The sequence below is a fragment of the Carcharhinus amblyrhynchos genome, unplaced genomic scaffold, assembly GCF_965287045.1.
Source record: "Carcharhinus amblyrhynchos unplaced genomic scaffold, sCarAmb.v2.hapA scaffold_37, whole genome shotgun sequence".
Classification (NCBI taxonomy): Eukaryota; Metazoa; Chordata; class Chondrichthyes; order Carcharhiniformes; family Carcharhinidae; genus Carcharhinus; species Carcharhinus amblyrhynchos.
This window is the reverse complement of record NW_027649778.1, coordinates 6,339,942-6,364,993: the sequence shown is the minus strand read 5'-3', so window position 1 is coordinate 6,364,993 and position 25,052 is coordinate 6,339,942. Positions and strand designations below refer to the sequence as shown.

Genomic DNA, 25,052 nt, shown 5'->3' with positions numbered 1-25,052 from the left:
CCAGAGCACCCAGAGAAAACCCACACAGACACGGGGAGAAGGTACAGATGCCACACAGATAGTGACCCAAGCCAGGAATCGAACCCAGGTCCCCAGCATCATGAGGCAACAGTGTGCCACAAAGCTTCAAGGGTAGCTGCAGACGTTGAAAAATAATTTTTATAACACATTACATTCCATGCAACAACATACAGTGCATTTCCCACTCTAATGTAAATGTACAAAGGGCTACAAGAGTAAGGATTGGCATTCAATGTGCTAATCTCATGCCTGTCATATTTAAACCCTGAGCTATAATCTGGGGTTTAACACTTGGAAACACTGTAGATGGATAAGTGAAGCTCCACAAGTCATCTTATGCATGTTCAGCAAGTGATTAAACCTGTCAGGCTCCACCCATAGCCTCAGCATACACATTATGTCAAAAGATAACAAAATACAATTAAGATCTCAGTGGCTTCTGGACAGCACAGTTGTTAATAATAAACTGATTACAATTTTGTGGCAAGTACCCACTCTACAACTGTGCAGCACAGTGTTTAGCACTGCTGCCTCAGTGCCAGGTACCCAAGTTCAATTCTAGCTTTGGGTGGCTGTTTGCATGTTTTCTCAGTGTCTGTGTTCTCCAGTTTCCTCCCACACTCCAGAGACGTGCAGGTCAGGTGGGATTGACCATGCTAAATTGCCAAGATGTACAGATGAGATGGGGTAATGGGGCAAATACATGGGATTGCAAGGATAGGGCCTGGGTAAGATGCTCCAGAGAGTTGGTGCAGATTTGATGAGCTGAATGGCCTCCTTCTGCACTGTAGGGATTCTATGAAGCAACTAAGCGCCTTGCATTTGCCGATATTTTAATTATTAACCAAATTATGTGAGTACTCCCTTGTTTTCTTAGCTCAGCAAAGTTATTCTTCACTTATTGATCCAATTTTACAAGTTAGTGCTGAAACTGCTTCCTCGTGTTCTGGTGTTCCATTCCCAAGCTTAACTCAATGTGTAACAAAAAGATTCTCATCTACTTAATCTTAAATTAAATCTTAACTTAAATCTGTGTGTTCTGGTTACTTAAGCTACAATCACTGACTGACAATAAGTTTCTCCTTATTTACTGTCAAAAAAAAACCTTCATTAGAATTCCTACAACACAGGAGGCGGTGATTCAGCCCATCGAGCCTGCACTGACAATCCCACCCAGGCCCTATCCCCATAACCCCACATATTTATCCTGTTATCTCTTTGACACTAACAGGCAACTTAGCATGGCCAATCCACCTAACCTGCACATCTTTGGACTGAGAGGGGAAACCTGATCACCCGGAGGAAACCCACACAGACACAGGGAGCACGTGCAAACTTCACACAGACAGTGACCCAAGGCTGGAATTGGACCTGGGTCCCAGATGCCACGAGGCAGCAGTGCTAATCACTGCGCCACATGATTTTGGACATCTCTACTGACTCTCCCTTTAATCTTCCCTGCTTCAAGAGCAAACTTAAGATAACCAATTACTAATGCTTTTTTTTCAAAAAGAGTAACAGATGCACAAAAGGTCAACGCCAAGGCAATCTAAACCTCGCTCCAGACATATACAAGACATTAGTGCAGCTGCAGCTGGAGTATTGCGCACAGTTTACTCCTTGTGCACAGTTTTGGTGTCCTTGTTTGAGGAAAGAGTCTTGTTTGAGATTCGTGTCACAGGCCTGGCTGGGTTCACTCTGTCCTTTGGAGTCAGTGTCACAGGCCTGGCTGGGTTCACTCTGTCCTTTGGAGTCAGTGTCACAGGCCTAGCTGGGTTCACTGTGTCATTTGAGATTCAGTGTCGCAGGTCTGACTGGGTTCACTCTGTCCTTTGGAGTCAGTGTCTCAGGCCTGGCTGGGTTCGCTGTCATTTGAGGTTCAGTGTCATAGGCCTGTCTTTGCTCACTGTGTCCTTTGAAATTCAATGTCACAGGCCTGTCAGGATTCACTGTGCCATTTGAGATTCAGTGTCGCAGGTCAGACTGGGTTTACTCTGTCCTTTGAGATTCAGTGTCCCAAGCTTGGCTGGGTTCACTGTGTCCTATCATATTCAGTGTCACAGACCTGGCTAAGTTCACTGTGTCCTATCAGATTCAGTGTTCCAAGCCTGGCTGGGTTCCCTGTGTCCTTTGAGATTCAGTGTCACAGGCCTGTTTGAGGAAAGATGTAGTGACATTGGAGCAGTCCAGAGGAGGTTCACTAGATTGATTGCAGAGATAAGGGGTTTGTTACAAGAAGAGAGATTGAGCAGTTTAAGCCTAAACTCTCTGGAATTTAGAAGAATGAGTGGGAGATCAAATTGAGGCATACAAGATGTTAAAAGGTCTGGATAAAGTAGACATGGAGCGGGTACTTCCTCCTGTGGAGTGTTCTAGGACAGGAGGTCATAGTCTGAGGATAAGGGGCAGCAAATTTAAAACAAAGTTGAGGAGAAACTACTTCTCCCAGAGGGTTGTGAATCTGTGGAATTCGCTACCCCAAGTGCAGTGGATGCTGGGACAGTGAGTAAATTTAAGGAGGAGTGACAGATTTTTAATTGATAATGGATTAAAAGGGTTATGGAGAGAAGGCAGGAAAATGAGAACGAGGAGCATATCAGCGATGACTGAACTTGGAGTGGACTTGATGGGCCGAATGGCTCCAATATTTTATGAGCTTATGACCTCTGCAAGAGCTTCACTGTCTTGTTGTATTTTTATGTTGGTTGTAAATGCACATTGCGTTCATGTGTAAACACACAAATATGTGCTTAACTTTGTAGTTTACTCGACCGTTCAATGTGGTTTATATTGCATTCTCCAAGTATTGAAAGATTAAATCACCTTATCGCTCTAACAGGCTGACTCAGACTAGCTTCACAGCTCTGCTCTGTTGAAAGGTCAACAACCTGAAACATTAACTCCGTTTCTGATTATAAATTAACTGGCTGGAATTCAGCGAGATCTGCGCCATCATTTGGGAGCGTAAAAAAAAAGTCTCTTCCTCGACAGTTCGGAAAACCTTCCAGTGAAAGCATTCCTAAAGTTTTCATTCAGGATTCTCCTTGCTTTTCATAGTCCCCCTCACTCTGCCAGAGTTTAAACGCCACTTTTTTTTCCCTTTCAAATGATAGGAAGGCACTTTAAGAGCTTTTGGAATCCTGGTGATCAGTGGGTTAATTCCTGTAACTTTGCCCAAATTAGGACTTTCCTCAAATTGATGCAGTTCCATATAGTTACAACACGTTTGATAAACACAAAGTTAGGGCTGTCTCCACCCATTGTGTACAGTGCTGATAACAAGGGATTGCATCTCACGTATTTTCATAGAACATCTACAGTGCAGAAGGAGGCCATTAGAACCCTGCGCCCAATCCCCGACAGAGCATTCCATCCAGACTCTATTCCCATAACCCCACATATCTACCCAGCTAATTCCCCTAACCTTTGGACACTAAGAGGTGATTTAGCATGGCCAATCCACCTAACCTGCACATTTGGAGTGTGGGTTTCCTCCAGAAACGGGGAGAACGTGCAAACTCCACACAGTCACCCGAGGCCAGAATCGAAACCGGGTCCCTGGAGCTGTGAGGCAGCAGTGCCACTGTGCCACCGTGCCGACAGCTTTGCAGTATCTTTTCTGCTGGTCCTACAAGTCCAGGGTGGCCAATTACAGCACCCCATCAATATCAGGTAACTTAGAAATGAGAACCAAAATCTGGAACATTTTGCCTCACCTCTATTCCAGATTATACTTTACCAACTGTACTACTGTTCCAGTCTGATTCCTGGGATGGCAGATCTGTCATATGGAGAGAGACTAAGTGGGTTAGGATGGTGTTCATTGGAGTTTAGAAGAGTGAGGGGGGAAATCTCATAGAAACTTACAAAATTCTAACAGGGTTAGACAGGGTAGATTCAGAAAGAATGTTCCCAATGGTAGTGGTGATGGCGGGGGCACAGGGTTGGAGGGAGAGTTGGGGTGGGGGGGGGTTCAGAACTAGGGGTCATAGTTTGAGAATAAGGGGTAAACCTTTTAGGATCGAGGTGAGGAGAAATTTCTTCACCCAGAGGGTGGAGAATGTGTGGAATTCACTCCCACAGAAAGTAGTTGAGGCCAAAATGTGCAATTTCAGGAAGGAATTAGATATAGCTCTTGGGCTAAAGGAATCAAGGGATATGGGGGGGGGGGGGGGGGGGGAGAATCAATGACCCACTGTGATCAAGATGAATGGCAGAATAGACCTGAAGGGCCGAATGGCCTCCTCCTGCTTCTAGTTTCTACTTTTCTATGTTTCCTTCCACACCCACAAGCCCCCGCTTACAACTCATCTCAATAAAACCAGTTTTACTTTCTAAAATTTCATCTTGTGGCTGGAATTCTCCAGCCATTCCGGCCCACTGCTGCTGCCAGCGAGAACGGAGAATCTGGCACTCAGCCAAATCCCTGTTCACTGCAGCAGGACCGGAGATTCCCAGCTGCGGGGGAGGTCGCAGAAACCCTGCACTGTGTTCAAACTCTGCAACATCCCAAACCTGGGACACTAAAGACTCTGATGAAAATAACAGTTGTTGCTTAAATCAAAACAGCGTTCTTTGGAGTTCTTTCCCCCTTCCCATTGCCAAAATCTCAACATTAAACCCTATGAAATGATTAGCAAATTAAAATTCTCATGTGAGATTCAGCACTAGACTCAGTCACAGAATTCATTCACTAGGTTACAATCAGATGATAGAAGAGAATTGGAAAGTTAGAGTTTATTTATTAGTCACAAGTCGGTTTACATTAACACTGCAATGAAGTTACTGTGAAAACCCCCTAACCACCACAGAGCGGCGCCAGTTTGGGTCAATGCACCTAACCAGCACATCTTTCAGACTGTGGAAGGAAACTGGAGTACCTGGAGGAAACCCACACAGACACGGGGAGAATGTGCAAACTCCACATAGAGTCACAAACTGGGAATCAAACCCAGGTCCCTGGAGCTGTGAGGCAGCAGTGCTAACCCACTGTGCCACAAAGAACTATTACAGTGCACAGAGGGGCCATTCAGCCCATCATGTATGCGTGGGCCCAAAAGAAAAGTGAGAAAAAAAGCCAGTCATTTATTTTGAACCCACTTTCCTGCATCCTTGCAGGTTCCAGCATTACAGGTGCAGATCCAGGTACCTTTTCAATGAGTTTAGTGTTTCAGCTTCAATCACCAACTTAGGCAGTGAATTCTAACCTCCACCATCCTCTGGAGGAACAGAATTTGCATCATATCCCCCTTGAATCCTTCTATCGATCATCTTAAATCTACACCCCCTGGTAATTACCCCCTCAGCTAGGGGAAACAAGTCTTTCCTTTCTAGCTCTTTGGCCGAGATCAAGTGTTGGATCAAGCCCAGGATGAGTTGCAATGTCTCGTCTCGTTAGCTTGGATCTTATTTGTCTTGCCTTGTGTGGCATCTTGAATTTGGTTTTCGGAGCAAGCCAGGAATGGATTTGCGTTATTTATTTACTAGTGTCACAAGTAGGCTTACATTAACACTGAAATGAAGTTACATGAAAATCACCTAGTTGCCACCTGTTCGGGTACACTGAAGGAGAATTTAGCACGGCCAATGCACCTAACCAGCACGTCTTTCAGATCGTGGGAAGAAACCAGAGCACCCGGAGGAAACTCATGCAGACATGGGGAGAACATGCAGACTCCACACAGCCAGCAACCCAAACTAGGAATCAAACCCGGGTCCCTGGCGCTGTGAGGCAGCAGTGTTAACTACTCTTTGCCTGTCCATTCTGAGCTTTGACTTAAGAATGGAGTACAAAAAAGTCACCCTTCAGCCTCTTATGTGCCAAGGAAAACAAGCCTCGCCTATCCAAACATTTTGGAAACTTTGAGTCAGAGGAATGTCTCTAGTCTGTTACATTTACCATAAGGCATTTGCAAGTCAGTCGTACTCACCAAATGTCAATAAGAAACCATAGAGCATGCTCAGTACCCAGGAATACCAGCTTTTGTGCTCCATATACAATAAGCTATAGATAGCATAGCAGCCCAAGAGTGGGAAAAGAATCCAAGACAAATATTTAAAAGCCATCTGTAAAAGAACAAAGTATTAATCATTAACCACCTATTAATCTCTAGACCATAAAAGCAGGATTAGGCCATTCAGCCCATCGCATCTGCTTTACTTAATCATAGCTGATATGTTTTCAGTCCCATTCTCCCGCCTTCCCCCTGTAACCTTTGATCCCTTTATCAATCAAGAACCTATCTCTGTCTTAAATACGCTCAATGACGTGGCCTCCTCTGTGGCAATGAATTCCACAGATTCACCATCCTTTGGCTGAAGAAATTCCTCCTCACCTCAGTTCTACCAACCGACTCAAGAACAGCTTCTTCCCTGCTTCCATCAGACTCTTGAATGGACCTACCTTGCATTAAGTTGATCTTTCTCTACACCCTAGCTATGACTGTAACACTACATCCTGCACTCCTTTCCTTCTTTATGAACAGTGCGCTTTGTCTGCATAGCGGGCAAGAAACAATACTTTCCACTGTATACTAATATGTGCGACAATAATAAAATCAAATCAATTCTAAACATTCATTCTTTTATTCTGAGGCTGGGCTCTCGGATCCTAGTCTCTCCGACAAATGCAAACATCTTCCCCACGTCCACCTTATTCAGGCCTTTCAGTATTCTATAAATTTCAATGAGATCCCCCATATCCTTCTAAACTCCACCGAGTACGGATCCCGAGGCCTCAACACTCCTCTTAGTCAAGCCTCTTCAAAGCACAGAGCAATCCTACAAGTTATTACTGACACAATTACAATATCTAGTGTATCTTAAGGATTTGTGCACCTATATCAAATTGCAAGATTTTGACACCCAAAAACTCTTTTTTTTAGAAAAAAGATCAAACAGTCCAACCACATTGCACTGACCAGACCTCTGGCTTTTTCCTTAAAGGCAAAGGTGACATTAAGAATGGGAAATTACCTGAACACGCTCATCAGGGAACATCACTAAAGATCCACAGTGTTAATTGCAAATTACCAATCAGTTCATCTCTCAGAAATGACAGATCTACATTCTACCAAGTTATATTTGGAACATCAATTGAAGCAGTCAAAATCAATGAATTTACAGAACTTAAACAGACCACATTTATACTCCACACACATCTTGACCCATCAACATAATTGTTCAGCACCCCGGACATTCTTTCTTCCATCGGGAAAAAGATACAAAAGTCTGAGGTCACGTACCAACTGACTCAAGAACAGCTTCTTCCCTGATGCCATTAGACTTCTGAATGGACCTACCTCGCACTAACTTGATCTTTCTCTACACCCTAGCTGTGATTGTAACATACATTCTGCATTCTCCCCTTTCCTTCTCTATGAACAGTATGTATGCTTTGCCTATATAGCACGCAAGAAACAATACTTTTCACTGTATGCTAGTACATGTGACAATAATAAATCCAATCAGAAGTTTTGGAAATGGGCTGGTCAGGTTGAGCCCCACTCCAAATTGGTTCTGGCTGAAGGCACAAGGAGCTCATCATTACCTACGCCCTCTGATTCCACTTGGCAAACACAACCCTCAAAACATAAAAAGCCAGATGCAAACTGCTAACTGAAGCTCACGAGAACTGGATGCAAGCTCGATATTTTGAACTCTCCATGACTTAACCTAGTGCACGATAACAGGTTAGACGTCCAAAACCCAGCACAATCTCAGCCCCATAATCCAGGATTTGGGATCCTGTATTTTAAAACACACACACAATACTTCAAGCAGTTATAAACACAACTTCATACTCACATCATCATAGTTCTTAGTTGAGGACTGTACATATGTTGATTTGTCTTTTAATGTCAAACGTGGGAAGATCCCTGCCACTTTATTATCACGGTCAATCTATAAAAATTAAATTAAAAATCACATTACCCTCAATTTCAAAAACGTACAAGAGTCTTAAAGAGAAATACTAGGTGATCTGTGAGGACTTGGTCCAGATATGGTTAAGCTCTCATTGCTTCTTTCTGCTTAGAATTATCCACTGAATGGAATCCCTACAATGCAGAAGGATGCCATTCTGCCCATCACATCTGCACTGACCACAATCCCACTCAAGCCCCATTCCCGAAACCTCATGCCTTTACCCTCTAATCCCCCGTGGCACGAGGGTAATTTAGCATGACCAATCCACCTAACCTGCACGTTTTGGACTGCGGGAGGAAACCGAAGCACCCGGAGGAAACCCATGCAGACATGGGGAGAAAGTGCAAACTCCACACAGTGACCCAAGGCCAGAATTGAACCTGGGACCCTGGTGCTGTGAGGTAGCAGTACTAACCACTGTGTTACCCATAACAGGACCAAAAGGAACTGTGAACAACTTTGTCATTCAAAAATCTGTGACTTTTAAAGGGGTGTCTGGATAAATACATGAATAGGATGGAATAGAGAGATATGGACCCCAGAAGGGTGATGGTTTTAGTCAGACGGGTAGCATGGTTGGCGGGCTGAAAGGCCTGTTCCTGTGCTGTAAATTTTTGTTCTAATCAAACAGTATTTGTCCCATTGTATTAAATAGGATTACAATCTTGACCCCGATCCCACTCTTTATAATCCGAGAACGTGCAAGTGCCATAACACCAGGCCTTCTTCACAATGCTGCTGACCGCCCGTTTCTCTGGTTCTTGCATTACCTTGACTTGTTTCAGTTACTTAGGCAGGGAGATGCATTGTATGGGCGCACTGTAATATCTATACCGTATTCAATGAATGAGCTGCATTATTTTATCATTCATTCTTGGGACATGGGCATCACTGGCTGGACCAGCATTTATTGCCCATCCCTAGTTGCCCTTGTTCAGAGGGGCAGTTGAGAGTCAACCACATTACTGTGGCTCTGGAGTCACATATAGGCCAGATTGGATAAGGATGGCAGATTTCCTTCCCTAAAGGGCATTAGTGAACCAGATTCAACAATTGATTCATAGTCATCAGTAGATTCTTAATTCCAGGTTTTTTTAAATTGAATTCAAATTCCACTATCGGCTGTGGCAGAATTCAAACCCGGGTCCCCAAAAAATTTAGTTGAGTTTCTGGATTAATAGTCTAGAGATAATACCACTCAGCCATCGCCTCCCTCATTTTATCCACACATTTTCTTACAGTTCAACAAATGTTACAATTTGTAGTTTTTTAGTGAGCAAGTTTTTATTTCCAACATAAACACAGTGGATTAAATAAGAATCACAGAATCCCTGCAGTGCAGGAGGTGGCCATTTGGCCCATCGAGCCTGTACCAACAACAATCTCACTCACACCCTATCCTCGTAATCTCACATATTTACCCTGCTAGTCCCCCTGATACTAAGGGATAATTTAGCACGGCCAATCCACCTAACCCACATATCTTGAGCCTGAGGGAACTGGAGCACCCAGAGGAAACCCACACAGACATGCTGCAACATGATTCTAAATTTCCACCAGTTTTAAAAGATAATCATAGTGATCAATCACTATCAATGATTCCACTACAGAATCCAGCATGAGGTGAAGAGAACCTCTTTGAGGACAGCATCTACAAAGCATTCAAAGTCACCTGCTCCACTCAAACACAATGGGTGCCATTTTACCGCCCTGTTGCACTGGTCAAGTAGCGTAGCAGGACACTTTAGCTGGAGGCTCAAAACGAGAATTGTGCCCAGTATCAAGCTGGTCGCAATCCTCCCAGGGCATTTTTAACTGTTTATTTGTTGATTTAAATGCTACTAGTGAGCCTAGGATGCCAGAGACGGAGCTAACTTAGCTCTCTGGCCTGGCCACTGGAGGTTCTTTACCAACGGGGACCTGATGTGATGGCCTCACCAGTGGGCCCACCTGGGTGGTTGGGGGCAGTGCCAGATCAGAACCCTGGCACTACCCACTGGTGCAAAGGGGTGGGACCTGAAGGGCAGAGCCAGGGTGGCACAGTGGGTTAGTAATGCCACCTCACAGCACCAGGGACCCAGTTTCAATTCCAGCCTGGGGTGACTGTCTGTATGGAGTCTGCATGGTCTCCCTGTGTCTGCGTGCATTTCCTCTGAGTGCTCCAGTTTCCTCCCACTTGCGTGTTAGGTGGATTAGCCATACTAAATTGCCTCTTAGTGTCAGGCAGGTCAGCAGGATAATGTGTGGAGGTATGTGAATAGAGCCTGGGTGGGACTGTCATCACTGCAGATGTGATGGGCCAAATAACTTTCTTTTCACTGGAGGGATTCTATGATTCTAGATGAAGGAAGGTCAGTAGGAGGGGAAGGGACGAGGGGGTGCATGGTGTAGCTCACTGAAAAAAAAACCAAAGTGAATCGCTCCGGTTTTCAGACTCTTGAGACACAGAATTTTGGGAGGGGAAATTCTGCCCAGTTTTCAATTACTAATATACTGGGTTCAAAATGACATTTTCTGAATTAAATCAGATTTTCTTATTTGACTGAGTTAATACCCAATCTCCCTCAAGAGCTTCTTCTGCAGATTAGCCACTTGCCCATTGTTTCCATGAAGCACTATTTCAAAGCTCTTTCCCGAGGTGGAGGAGAGGCATTTGGATAGACTGGGCTTGTACTCGTTAGAGTTTAGAAGGATGAGGGGAGATCTCATTGAGACGTATAAAATGATGAAAGGGATGGATAGGGTAGAGGTGGAGAGGTTCTTCCCGCTAAGAAAGGACAGCAGGACTAGAGGGCACAGCCTCAAGATGGGGGGGGGGGGTGCAGTTTAGAACAGAGTTGAGAAGGAACTTCTTCACTCAAAGGGTGGTGAATCTCTGGAATTCTCTGCCCATTGAAGTGGTGGAGGCTGCCTCGCTAAATATATTTAAGACACGGGTAGATAGGTTTTTGGTAGGCAAGGGGATTAAGGGTTATGGGGAGAAAGCGGGAAAGTGGAACTGAACCACTTCAGATCAGCCATGATCTTATTGAATGGCGGGGCAGGCTCGAAGGGCTAGATGGCCTACTCCTGCTCCTATTTCTTATGCTCTTATGTTCTTATGTTCATTTTCTTACCCGCACATCCATGACTTTTGTGATCTTCCACAGGTCGATCAAGAGGCCGATAAACACGCTGACCTGGACCACAAAGTTGGTTTCATTATCCAGGATGTAGAGCAGTACAACGCCGGACTGGAAGACACCAAAAATAACTGAGCGGACGGAAAGCCCCTCCAGGGACTGACGGCTGTTCCAGAACTGAATGTCTAGGTGAGGGGAAGAAAAAAAAAAAATCAGTCACTTGGGCCAACTTACATCGAACATCCAACATAAATCATACCTCTCCACCTCACCCAGTCAGCATGTCCATCAATTCCCTCTCCTTCATGTACTTTAACTTTCCCCTAAATTAACCGGTGCTATTTCTATGTGACATCAAGTTCCACATTCTCCAGGCAAATCACAGAATCCCTACAGTACAGAAAGAAGACATTTGGCCCATCAAGTCTACACTGCCAACAATTCCAATCAGGCCCTATCCCCGTAACCCCAATTTGTTCATCCCCCGACACCAAGGGGCAATTTAGCATGGCCAATCCACCTAACCTGTACATCTTTGGACTGTGGGAGGGAACCAGATCACCTGGAAGAAACCCACACAGAGATGGGGAGAATGTGCAAACTCTCCTGCATTCCTTAATGTTTCTAGGTTCTACATCTACTCTACCAAAATCCTTTATAATTTTAAAGCCCCTGATTAATTTGCCCATCAGCCTTCACTTCGCTAAAGAATATCAGCTCGTCCCTTCTTTCCTCAGTGATGGTTCTGATATCACACGTGTGAATTTTAAAATTCCAGGCAATTTTTTTTTAAAACTTTCTTTTATTCATTCATGGGATGTAGGCATTACTAGCTCATCCTGCGATGGTGACCTGTAGTCTGTGTGGCATAGGTACACCCACAGAGGGAGTTCCCTGAGACTTTGATCCAGCAACAGTGAAGGAACAGCAATAGATTTCCAAGTCAGAATGGTGAATGGTTTGGAGGAGAACTTGCAAGTGGTTGTGTTCGCAAGTATCTGCTGCCCTCATCTGTCTAGATGGTAGCAGCCATGGGTTCAGAGGGTGCGATTTAAGTAGCTCTGGTGAGATCTTGCAGCACATCTCAATTTAATCATAGAACTCCTATGTGCAGAAAGAGGCCATTCAGCCCATCTAGTCTGCGCCAATCACAACCCCATTACCCTATTTCACGTAAGCCCACACATTTACTCTGCTAATCCCCCTGACACTAGTGTCAATTTTAGCATGGTCAATCAACCCAACCTGTACATCTTTGGACTGTGGGAGGAAACCAGAGCACCAGGAGGAAACTCATGCAGACACAGGGAGAACATGCAAACTCCACACAGTCAACCAAGGCCAGAATCAAGCCTGGATCCCTGGCGCTGTGAGGCAGCAGTGCTAACCACTGTGCCACCCCAACGAAAATAATGAACCATCACAAGCTTGGATCAGCAAAGGGCACAAGGTGCCAACTTATGCTTTCTCAGCTACTCTAATTCTATCCAACGACCAGCGGAACCGTAAAGTCCAGCAAGGTACCATCTTTGATCTCTGGTGCGAAATAAGGGGTCTCCTCTAAGGCTGGAGAAAGCTACAAGATCTCTCTCAAAATCTAGAATACAATTCCTGGAAGGCCTGCAAAACTGATATATTGGAGCCCTGCAAAGCAGGTCGTTGTCATGTTGGGTGAACTGGGAAGGGTTTTTTTTCATTCATTCGTAGGACATGGGCATCGCTGCCTGGGCCAGCATTTGTTGCCCATCCCTAGTTGCCCTGGAATTGAGTGGCTCATTCAACCATTTCAGAGGGCAGTTGAGAGTCAACCACATTGCTGTGGCTCTGGAGTCACATGTAGGCCAGACCAGGGTAAGGAGGGCAGATTTCCTTCCCTATAGGGGCATTAGTGAACCAGATGGGTTTTTCCCGACAATGGTTTCATGGTCATCAGTAGATTCTTAATTCCAGATATTTTCTATGGAATTCAAATTCCACCATCTGCCGTGGCAGGATTCAAACCCAGGATCTCCAGAACATGAGCTGATGGATTAATAGTCTAGCGATAAGACCACTAGGCCATCGCCTCCCCATGCTGTTGCCTGTCTATCAACTTGTAGATTATAGTCAGTCAGGAAATGATTCTAAATGAAGTGCAGTTACATCTCACCATTTTTGAAAGCCAGGAATTCAAAGACACTGTGCACAATTGACACAATAATAGTTATTGCTAGAAGATAGGGATTAGTCTCCAATAACGCAACCTGTACGGAAAGAAGAAAAATGAATTAAACAGAAGGCTGTCCGGGGTAACCACTGTGTAGCCATGGAAACATCTCAGTATCTATTTTATCGAAAACCTGGAGAATTTTATAAACCACCATTCAGGCATTTCTCGACATTCTGTTTTTCTAAAGGAAGGAGTCACGATGTGATCAAACACAGGAAACAATCAAAAAATGTCTTTCATCTCCCTACAGATGTTGCCAGACCTGAGGTTTTCCAGTATTCTCAGCTGTTTCAGGTTCCAGTCTTTTGCTTATTCAAGAAAGGTTTGTATCTGCTTCCCAGAAGGCTTTCCAAAAAAAATATTAAAAAAATGGAAGGGTGATTGTGACCCAAAAATGGTAGGCGCTGGACATCAAATCCTCATCTTTCTTCCAGAGAATGAAAGAGATGGCAGAATGCATTAAATCATAGAAACCCTACAGTGCAGAATAACACCATTGGACCCATCAAGCCTGCACCGACAACCACCCCATCACCGTAACCCTTCAAATTTACCCTGCTAATCCCCCTGACACTAAGAGGCTATTTAGTTTAACTTCAGTGTCACAAGTAGGCTTACATTAACATTGCAATGAAGCTACTGTGAAAATCCTCTAGTTGCCCACACTCTGGCATCTGTTCAGGTACGCTGGGGGAGAATTTAGCATGGCCAATCCATTTAACCAGCACGTGTTTGGACACGAAGGGCATGGCCAATCCATCCAAAACATGGCACATCTTTGGACAGTGAGGGGCAATTTAGCATGGTTAATCCACCTAATCTGCATATCTTTGGACACTAAGGAGCAATTTGGCATGGCCAATCCACATAACCTACACATTGTTGGACACTAAGGGACAATTTAGCATGGTCAATCCATGAAACCCACACATCTTTAAACAGTAGAAGAAAACGAAGCACCTGGAATAAACCCGGGAGAACGTGCGAACTCTGCACACACAGTTGACCCGAGACCTGAATTGAACCCGGGCCCCTGATGCTGTGAGACAGCAGTGCTAACACACTTTTTTGCTAATTTCTACAAACATGCAAGTATGAAAGAATCATACAGCACAGATGGAGATCATTCAGCCCATTTTGTCCGTGTCTGCTATCCAATTAGCCTCACTGCTTTTCTTCTTTTCCAAGCAAACGTTCCTTCCCGCACAGTTTAAAAAAAACTATTTCTATTTTGCTGCCATTTCTAAAGTGGTCATGTGGAAATATGACATTCAAGGCACTCGGTGATCGTCTGGCAGACTGCAAGTTTACAGTAACTGATGAGATTCATATCTCACCAATCTTTGCAATAGAGTCAACGTCCCCAAGAAAGCAAGCTTAGGAGATTTTGTTAAAATTTGTTAAAAAGTGGGAAGAATAAGAGTCAGGGAAAAATGCCATATAACACTTTCCAAGTTATTCATCAGCAATCATAGCATCAAGGTTGGCACTGCTGCCTCTCAGTGCCAGGGACCCTGTTTGCACATTCTCCCTGTGTCTGCGTGGGTTTCCTTCAACCGGTCTGGTTTCCTCCCACAGTCCAAAGATAGTCATTGAGTCATAGTGGTTTACAACATGGAAACAGGCTCTTTGGCACTTGTCCATGGTACCCTTTTTTTTTTAAAATGCCTAAGCTAATCCCAATTGCCCACATTTGGCCCATATCCCTCTATACCCATTTTACCCACGTAACCGTCTAAACGCTTTTTAAAAGCCAAAATTGTACCCGCCTCTACTACTGCTCATTCCAAACACTCACCATCCTGTATGAGAAAAAAATGCCCTTCTGGACCGTTTTATATTTCTCCCCTCTCACCTTAAACCTTTGCCCTCTAGTTTTAGACTCCCCTACCTTTGGGAAAAGATGTTGATTATCTAGCTGATCTATGCTCTTCATTATGTTATAGACCTCTATAAGATCCTACACGCCAGAGAAAAGCATCCCAGTCTATCCATCCTCCTTAAAACTCAAACCATCAAGTCCCAGTAGCATCCTAGTAAATCTTTTCTGCGCTCTTTCTAGTTTAGTAATATCCTTTCTATAGTAGAGTGACCTACTATAGAGAAAATCCCCACCAAGCCATACATCATTCTCTCTTGGAATTATATTGCCGTGCCTTCACTGCTGCAGGATAAAAATCTTAGAGCTGGTTAGGTGGATTGGCCATGCTAAATTAGTGTCAGGGGGACTAACTAGGGTAAATGCATGGACTTATGAGCGTAGGGTCTGGTTGGGATTATGGTCAGTGCAGATGCGATAGGCTGAATGGCCTTCTTCTGCACTGTAATATTCTATGAATTGTTAGGTTTAAGTCTGGAGATGGATAAGTAGTGGTATGGACCTATGTCAGGTACATGGAGGTACAGCACAGATGTTCTTACTGAGTGGTGGAGCAGGCTCAAGGGGCTGAATGGCCTACTCCTGTTACTATAACCTTAACCCAGTCTTCACAAAAAACACACAAGGTTATTTTTCCTTTGCAGTCTTGCAAGTGAAAATCCTGTGTGACTTTTTGTGGCTCCTCCACTGTGTAGATCAACTGATCTGTACAAAGATTGGGATCAAATCGCTAACTGCTCTGTATATCACAGTATTACACCAAACAGCACAATCCTTCACCAAAGCACGAAGAACTGCCGAGTCTGGTCCCAAATGATAACCATCAAAACTGGGCAATCGATCAGGAGTAGGGATAAAGGGAACATTCTTCAATTGGTGTTGACAGTCAGAAAGGCAAATCAGATTATTTTCTTGATGACAGAAGACTTTGAGCAGAGAAGCAACAAAAAGGGAAATAGGGGTGCGAGTACACACATCACTGAAAGTTACGGGCCTTGAGGAAGATTCCAGATTCACCAGGGTACAATTGAGGTTAAAAAGGTTTAAATTGCAAGGATGTGGTTGCATAAACTTGTAACATATTCCCTCGAATTTAGACAATTGAGGGATTTGATACGGTAGACACAAAGAAATTATATCCTCAAGGGTACTAAGTCAGGGGAGGGAGGTAGAATCAAGAACGAGAGTGCATAATCTTCAATTAGAGTTAGATCAGGTAGGAGTGCAGTGCAAAAGTGTGAAAAAAACTCAGAATTATAGTACGGGAGGCCACTTGGCCCACTGTGTCTACGCCAGCTCTCCAAATGAGCATTCTGACTTAGTGTCATTCCTCTGCATGTTATTCCTATTCAAATAATCATCCAATGCCCTCTTGAATGCCTCAATTGAACTTGTCTCCACCACTAGTTGGTGTGGAGAAGTATTTTTTTCCCTCCCATCACAATTGCTTTTTATACAAACCACTAACAATCCGTGCCCTCGTGCCACTGACCCTTTTACAGGTGGGAACAGCTTCTCCCTCCAAACTCTCCTCTCCAAAAGGCTGGGGACGTTGAGGGGCGATTGAAATTTTGATGGTGGAGAATGAGATCTTTGGTGGCCAAGCAAGGGTCACCAGGGAGACGGCAAACAAAAAGGTAAACGGGAGTACAGGTACATATGAGCCAGAATCTAATAGAATAGCAGAAGAGGTTCAAAGGCCTACTCATATCCCTAAAGCTACTGGGCTAGGTACCCAAACTGGAACACTCGGCACTCCACACCAGCTGGCTGAAAACCATAAAATCCCTACAGTGCAGAAGGAGGCTGTTTGGCCCATCGAATCTGCACTGACTCAGTATTTTACCCAGATTCAGCTCTCCCCTATACTTGTTACCATGGCCAATCCACCTAATCTACATATTTTTGGACACTAATGGAGAATTTACCATGGCCAATCCACGCACACCTTTGGAGTGTGGAAGAAACCCACACAGACACGTGGAGAATGTGCAAACTTCACACCAACAGTCACCCAAGGTCGGAATTGAACTTGGGTCCCTGGAGACGAGAGACAGCAGTGCTAACCACAGTGCCGCCCCAATAGAATTGAGATCATTACTTATTATTTAATATTACTTATATTGGATATTAAAAAGACAGAAAAAACCTTCACTGAATCCTGCTCCTCATCTGGTTGGTCGTATAAATCCTCTCCCCAGAAATTCCACGGGGATTTGGTGCTCTGTGCAGCGTACAGTTGCCACTTCCACAGCGACAACGGACAGTAGGTCATACGCAAAGGGAGTCTGTCCAGTGTTTCATTGATGGGAAAGTAGTCCTTCTGCAGGTTCCAGTAATCATTGAAATAAATTATTGGGTAATAGTCACCACTGACTGGATCAAACTTCACATCTGTTGGAAAATCAGAACAGGAATCAAATGAAATGCCATTTTATGTGACACGTTCTCTGGGTATTCCGTGGTTCACTGCATGAATGCTCATATGAAAATAATTTACCCTTTAATAATAACCTGGGAATTTGGGCATTGCCTTATAATCATTTAAAATGCTACCTCAGTTACAAATTCCATTCAAACATACAAACAGAAAGACTCAAACGTATACTTTAGCCGCAACCTAGTGGTATTGTCAGTCGACTATTAATCCAGGAAACTCAGCTAATGTTCTGGGGACCCGGGTTTGAATCCTGCCACAGCTTTTGAATTCAATTAAAAATATCTGAAATTAAAAATCTACTGATGATCATGAAACCATTGTCAAACAAACCCATCTGGTTCACTAATGCCCTTTAGGGAAGGAAATCTGCCGTCCTTACCCAGTCTGGCCTACATGTGACTCCAAGCAAAGTGATTCGACTCAACTCTCTGGCAACTAGGGATGGGCAATAAATGCTGGCCAGCCAGTGACGCCCATGACCCATAAGCAAATAAAAACAAATACAGCACTTCATACAACTATAGCTGTCCCAAAGTGCTTTAAAATGAAATCAACATTAGAGGCAGAGTGAAAAAAAATTCTCTCAAATCTCCTCTGAATATCCTGCCTCTTACCCTAAAACCTTGTGACTGACCGCTCAACCACGGTGAACAGCTATTCCCTATTCACTGTGTCCGTATCCCTTCGTAATCTTATACACCTCAATCATGTCCCCCCTCTCCTAATAGCTCAAAATGCTCCATCCCAGGCAACATCCTAGTGAACCTCCTCTGAAACCCCTCTGGTGCTACAGCATCCTTCCTATAGTGAGGTGACCAGAACTGCACACAGTATTCCAGCTGTGGCCACACCAATGCTCTGTACAGCTCCAACTTTGCTCTTATACACTTTAATGACTGATGAAAGCGAATGTCCATCAAATCTTAACTGTCCTATTACGCTTCTTGAAATGTAATCACCGTTGCAAAGCAGGGAATGCGACAGTCTGTTTTGTGCACAGCAAGCTCCCCAAAGAAATCAAATAATCTGTTGTGACACTGATTGAGGGATTAACACTAACCAGGAAAGCAGGGCAAAATACCCTGACCCTTCTGCGAAAGTGTCGACGGATCCTTTACATCCACCAGAGGTGGCCGAATGAGGTCTCTGTTTAACATCTTATCTGAAAGATGGCACTTCCAACAGTTAAAGCTTTTTTAAAGTTTATTTATTAGCGTCACAAGTAGGCTTACATCAACACTGTAATGAAGTTACTGTGAAAATCCCCTAATCGCCACACTCCAGCACCTGTTTCGGAGAATTTAGCACGGCCAACATAGCACCCAACCAGCACAACTTTCAAACTGCGGGAGGAAACTGGAGCACCCAAAGGAAACCCATGCAGACATGGAGAGAATGTGCAGACTCTGCACAGACAGTGACCCAAGCCAGGAATTGAGCCCAGATCCCTGGTGCAGTGAGGCAGCAGTGCTAACCACTGTGCCATGCAGCGCACCTTCAGAACGGAACAAGGGAGAGAGGAATAAGGAGGAAGAGGTACCAGATACAACACTGAGCTCGAGACCTTTTCAAAGTTTGACACCTACAAAGATGTGTGAAATTACTGCCTCCCAATCAAACCAATGGTCTATATCTCTAGAATCATACAGTGCAGAAGGAGGCCATGTGTCCCATCGAGTCTGCATTGACCACAATCCCACCCAGGTCCTATCCCCATAATCCCATGCATTTACCCTAGCTAGTCCGCTGACACTAAGGGGCAATTTAGCATGGCCAATCCACCTAACCCGCACATCTGGGAGGAAACCACAGCACCCGGAGGAGAATGTGCAGGTGCCACACAGACAGTAACCCAAGCCAGAAATCGAACCCAGGTCCCTGGCGCTGAGAGGAAGCAGTGCTAACCACTGTGCCACCCTTGAATTACACTCTGATGACTGACACTCAGCTCTTTGGAACTTATCACATCAACATGAACACAAGTGTCACCCTGTCTTAGGGTAAAACTCTCAGCCTTTGTTGGGTTTACAGAAAATTCGAGGATGTGAAGCGATGGGCAATAGCTGCTAGCCCAGCCAGCGATGTCCACATCCCATGATGGATTAAAAGGTTACAATTTAGGCTGACACTAAGGGAGCACTGAGTTACCCTTGTTTGGATGCACCATTAAAACCAAAGCCTTGCCCGACTGTTCAGCTAGCTATAAAAGACCCTGCAGTCCTTGCCATAGGGGGAAGCACAGTGTTACAAAAAGATAAGTTTGAGGTCATGCAGCAACTGACTCAAGAACAGCTTCTTCCCTGCTGCCAGACTTTTGAATGGACCTACCTTGCATTAAGTTGATCTTTCTGTACACTGTAGCTATGACTGTTACACTATGTCCTTCTCTATGAACAGTATGCCCTGTCTGTGTAGCACGCAAGAAACAATACTTTTCACTGTATGCTAATATACATGACAATAATAAATCAAATCAAAACAGTGAAGGTTTACCAGGCTGATTCCTGGGATGGCAGGACTGTCACATGAAGAGAGACTAAATTGGTTAGGATTAAATTCATTGGAGTTCAGAGGAGTGAGGGGGATCTCAAAGAAACTTGTAAAATTCTAATAGGGTTAGACATGATAGATTCAGAAAGAACATTCCCAACGGTGGGAGGAGTCCAGAACTAGGGGTAAACCTTTTAGGATTGAGGTGAGGAGAAACTGATTCACCCAGAGGGTGGTGAATGTCTGGAATTTGCTACCACTGAATGTAGTTGTGGCCAAAATAAGAGATTTCAAGAAATGAGATATAGTTCTTGGCGATAAAGGGATCAAGGGATATGAGGGGGAAAAAGGGGGGGAGAATCAGGATATTGAATTTGATGATCAGTCGTGATCAGAACAGATATCAGAGCTGACACGAACGGCGGCCTCCTACTTCTATTTTCTAGGTTTTCATGTTCATATGTGAAGAGCAGCAGGTCTATTTGGATCCAATCCAACATTTCTTCCCCAACCATCATTTAAAATAGCTCACCCATTTCATTTGCTACTCTTGGGACTTAGCTACGTGCATCACAATGATGCCTCCACTTTTTAAAAGTGATTCATTAGCTGTGACTCCCTTAACGGCACAATAAGGATGTGCTCAGGCAATGTATAAATGCAAGGTTCTTTTTTTGCCCTCAACCCATGATATTTTTGCCTTGAAAAGAGGCTGCAGTCTTCAGAAGGAAATGCAAAGTGTCAAAATAATCACTTCCAAGTGGCTTATCAAATCTGTCACAGTGCCATATAATTAACTTCACACATACACAATCGTAGAATGATACAGTACAGGAGGCCATTCAGTCCATCATTTCTGTATAGGTCTTTGAAAGATCTCGCCAGTTAGCTCTATCTCCAGAAGACCATAAGACAGAGGAGCAGAATTATGCCACTCGGCCCATCGTATTGTTTCTTGCATGCTATACAAAGTATACGGTTCATAGAGAATGAAAGGAGAGGGTGCAGAATATAGTGTTACAGCCACAGCTAGGGTGTAGAGAAAGATGAAGTTAATGCGAGGTAGGTCCATTCAAAAGTCTGACGGCAGCAGGGAAGGAGCTGTTCTTGAGTCGGCTGGTACATGACTTCAGACTTTTGAATCTTTTTCCCGAAGGAAGAAGGTGGAAGAGAGAATGTCTGGGGTGTGTGGATCCATAATTATGCTGGCTGCTTTGCCAAGGCAGTGAGAAGTGTAGACAAAGTCAAAGGATGGGAGGCTGGTTTGCGTGATGGATTGAATCACATTCACAACTTTTTGTAGTTCCTTGCAGTCTTGGGCAGAGTAGGAGCCATACCAAGCTGTGATACAACCAGAAAGAATGCTTTCAATGTTGTATCTGTAAAAACTGGTGCGAGTCATAGCTAACATGCCAAAATTCCTTAGTCTTCTAAGAAATTTCCCAATCCTCCTTTCCTGAGGGCACTGACTCATCAGGTGATCCCTGACACCATGGTGCAAGATTCTTTGGCCATTCCCCTCAACACAGCAGGCCTTCAACAAGCACAATGTTAAATTAAACTAAAAAAAACTAAAGTTTACCTGAATAAACAGGAACTCATCACGTAAGTAGGAAAGCCGTTTGCCTCAAGAGACCCAAACTGATTCAGAAAGAATATTCTCAATGGTGGGGGGAGTCCAGAACTAGGGTCATAATTTGAGGACCAGGGGTAAACCTTTGGGATTGAAGTGAGGAGAAATTTCTTCACCCAGCAGTGAATCAGTGGAACTCACTGCCACAGAAAGTAGTTGAGGCCAAAATATTGTGTGCTTTTGAGAAAAGTGGGCAGCATTGTCAAGTTGGGCCGAAGGGCCTGTTTCCACACTGTAAACCTCTATGACTCTGAGGAGCAATACGATAACGTCCAGATGATTGGAGGTCGGTTTAGCTCAGCCAGTTGGACAACTGGTCTGTGATGCAGAGTTATGCCAACAGCGTGGGTTTGATTCCTGTACCACTGAGGTTATTCACGAAGGCCTCGCCTTCTCACCTAAGATGTGGTGAGTCTCAGATTAAAATCACCACCCTTTGAAGGGGAGGGGAATGGTCAGCTGGGACTAATGTGACTTTACCGGATTATCCCAGGCTCAACAAGTGCTACACTCTCCCAGAGGTATCCAGTCAGAATCCTACAAACATGCAATGTCAAAAACTTAAACCTAGAATAATTCTGGTGTATTTTGAAGTTTCCAGACCCATTTGAATTCCTCCAATCAAGCTTCTGGTCCCTGCTACAGTGCTTAAAAAGCCGCAGCTGAAGCTGCACACTTCACAATGACCAGAGTGTATTATTCCTTCATTTTGACTTTGATACAGGCAACCGTACCTGCTCCCTCCACAGTCCAGCTGAGTGCAAACGTCCTCACTCGATTCGCGTCTTGCCTATCCAATCATAGCAACAGTATTTCAAACAATGCCTTTTCTTCCCAGCCTGCAGCACCACCTTGAGCGTCTCCTCGAGCAGTATAAACTTTCCCCAGCAGACACTGAGCCAGCTTTTTTGTTTTACATACCCACCCAGGTCATCAGGTACACGCACGCACGTACACGCACACAGTCAGACACACACACACCCTAGCTCTACCTCCTGCTCCCCTCTGATTGTGCTGTACTGCCAGATTTCTAGCCAAGCATCAACTTCTGGCAAGTAAAAATTTGGATGGCTGAAGTCATGTTTCCAACCCAAACCCCCAAGTGTGACCTTTTAATTATCTCCAGATGAAACTCGATTCCACAGCCGCACTCGCCAAAGACTGAGGCCAGCGCAGCGAGCCAGGACATTTCCCAACTCCTGCGCATCTGTCTTGGAGAAAGAAAGTCTGGGGTGTTAACTGTGACTTCCTGCACAAAATACTGCCGGATCCACTCACCATTTCCAGCATTTTCTGTATTCGTCCCAGTATTTCAAAATTGCTCTTCACAGTTATCCCAAGCATTCTGATGAACTGAGCTGTTTTAACATCTTTTGTATAACCAGGTGCCCAAAACTCCTCCGTCTGTAATTGCTATCTATGACTTTCTACAGATTTATAACCTACTTGCTCTGTTAGGGAGTCACTGCAGACTCAATGGGCCAAACAGCCTCCTTCCACTTTGAAGGGATTCTAAATGTACATCAAGGGTGGTGCAGAAACAGAGAATTCTTGAGCTCCTGAGTACCTTATGGGCAGCGGTTAGAACTGCTGCCTCACAGCACCAAGGAGCCGGGTTCGAGTCCGAGCTGGGATCACTGTCTGTGTGGAGTCTGCATGTTCTCCCCTTGTCTGCGTAGGTTTCCTCCGGGTGCTCCGGTTTCCTCCCACAGTCCAAAGATGTGTTCGTTGGGTGCGTTGGCTATGCTAAATTCTCCCTTAGTGAGCCAGCACTGGAGTGTGGCAACTAAAAGGTTTATTTATTAGTATCATAACTAAGGCTTACATTAACACTGCAATGAAGTTACTGTGGAAATCCCCTAGTCGCCACATTTCAGCGGCTGCTTGGGTCAATGCACCCAACCAGCATGTCTTTCGGACTGAGGGAGGAAAACCATACAGACACGGGGAGAACCTGCAGACTCCACACAGTGACCAAGGCAGGAATCAAACTCGGGTCCTTGGCACTGTAGGGCAGCAGTGCTAAGCACTGTGCTGCCCATGAGGAGATTTTCACAGCAACTTCATGGCAGTGTTAATGTAAGCCAATTTGTGACTAATAAATAAATTTTAAACTTAAACTTTAAAACTAGCTTTATGCCTGTGCAGAGCTGAAATGTTCTGTAATAACTTGATAATGAGAAAAACTAATGCAGTGAGAAATTCAAGGAGCAATGATTATAGACTTACACTGGTCAAGAGGCGGTGGCACTGCTCCCATGGCCCACGCTGTGTGATCGTCTACGATATGAACGGTGAGGTTTGGATGCCAGTGGGAAATGATCTCAACAGGCCCATAGTCTTCAGCTCGCTGTGGAAAAAAAAGTCACGTGCAGATAACATCATTAGACCCTGATATCAGCAGCCCAACTAGCAGTCAGTAGAGCATGGGACTCTCAATTCCCAGGATCGTGGGTTCGAGCCCCGTGTTGGGACCTCTGGTTTCTCACATGTAAGGTTAATGCAAGCTTTACTTGTGACTAATGAATAAACTTTGATTTTTAAATTTGACTTTAGACAGCTTTGGATATTTGAAAGAAAGAGAGAAGTGCTGGAAAAACTCAGCAGGTCTGGCAGCATCTGCTGAGAGCGAAACTCATTCTCTCTTCCACCTAATTCTGTCAGGAAAAAAGATACAAAAGTCTGAGGTCACGTACAAACGGACTCGAAAACAGCTTCTTCCCCGCTGCCGTCAGACTTTTGAATGGTCCTACCATGAGTTAGTCTGATCTTTCTGTACATCCTATCTGTAACAGAAACACGATATTCTGCTTTCCTCAAGAACATAAGGATTAGGAGCAGGAGTAGGCATCTGGCCTCTCGAGCCCAGTCCGCCCATTCAATAAGATCATGGCTGATCTCTTCATGGACTCAGCTCCACTTACCCACCCGCTCACCACAACCCTTAATTCCTTTACTGTCAAAAATTTATCTAACCTTGCCTTAAAAACATTCAATGAGGTAGCCTCAACTGCTTCATTGGACAGGGAATTCCACAGATTCACAACACTTTGGATGAAGAAATTCCTCAACTCAGTCCTAAATCTACTCCCCCTCATTTTGAGGCCAAGCCCCCTAGTTCAAGTTTCACCTGGAAACAACCACCCTCCTTCTATCTTACATACTCCCCTCATAATCCTATATGTTTCTTGGTGCGGCATGATGGCACAGTGGTTAGCACTGCTGCCTCACAGCTCCAGAGACCTAGGTTCAATTCCCAGCTTGGGACACTGTCTATGTGGAGTTTACACATTCTCCCCATCTCATTGTGGGTTTCCTCCAGGTGCTCCAGT

The 25,052-nt window shown here is 44.5% G+C and overlaps 1 protein-coding gene across 1 annotated transcript in view; it reads right to left on the bottom strand.

Annotated features, from left to right (window-relative positions):
- clptm1 (CLPTM1 regulator of GABA type A receptor forward trafficking) overlaps window positions 1–25,052 on the bottom strand; it is a 57,702-nt gene that overhangs the window by 4,718 nt on the left and 27,932 nt on the right. The window contains exons 7-12 of the mRNA XM_080218158.1: window positions 23,950–24,070; window positions 17,307–17,551; window positions 13,219–13,312; window positions 11,064–11,254; window positions 7,828–7,923; window positions 5,952–6,087 (exon numbers count right to left, since the gene is read on the bottom strand). Coding sequence (XP_080074284.1) covers window positions 5,952–6,087; window positions 7,828–7,923; window positions 11,064–11,254; window positions 13,219–13,312; window positions 17,307–17,551; window positions 23,950–24,070 — 883 coding nt within the window. The remainder of the gene's footprint in view (window positions 1–5,951; window positions 6,088–7,827; window positions 7,924–11,063; window positions 11,255–13,218; window positions 13,313–17,306; window positions 17,552–23,949; window positions 24,071–25,052) is intronic.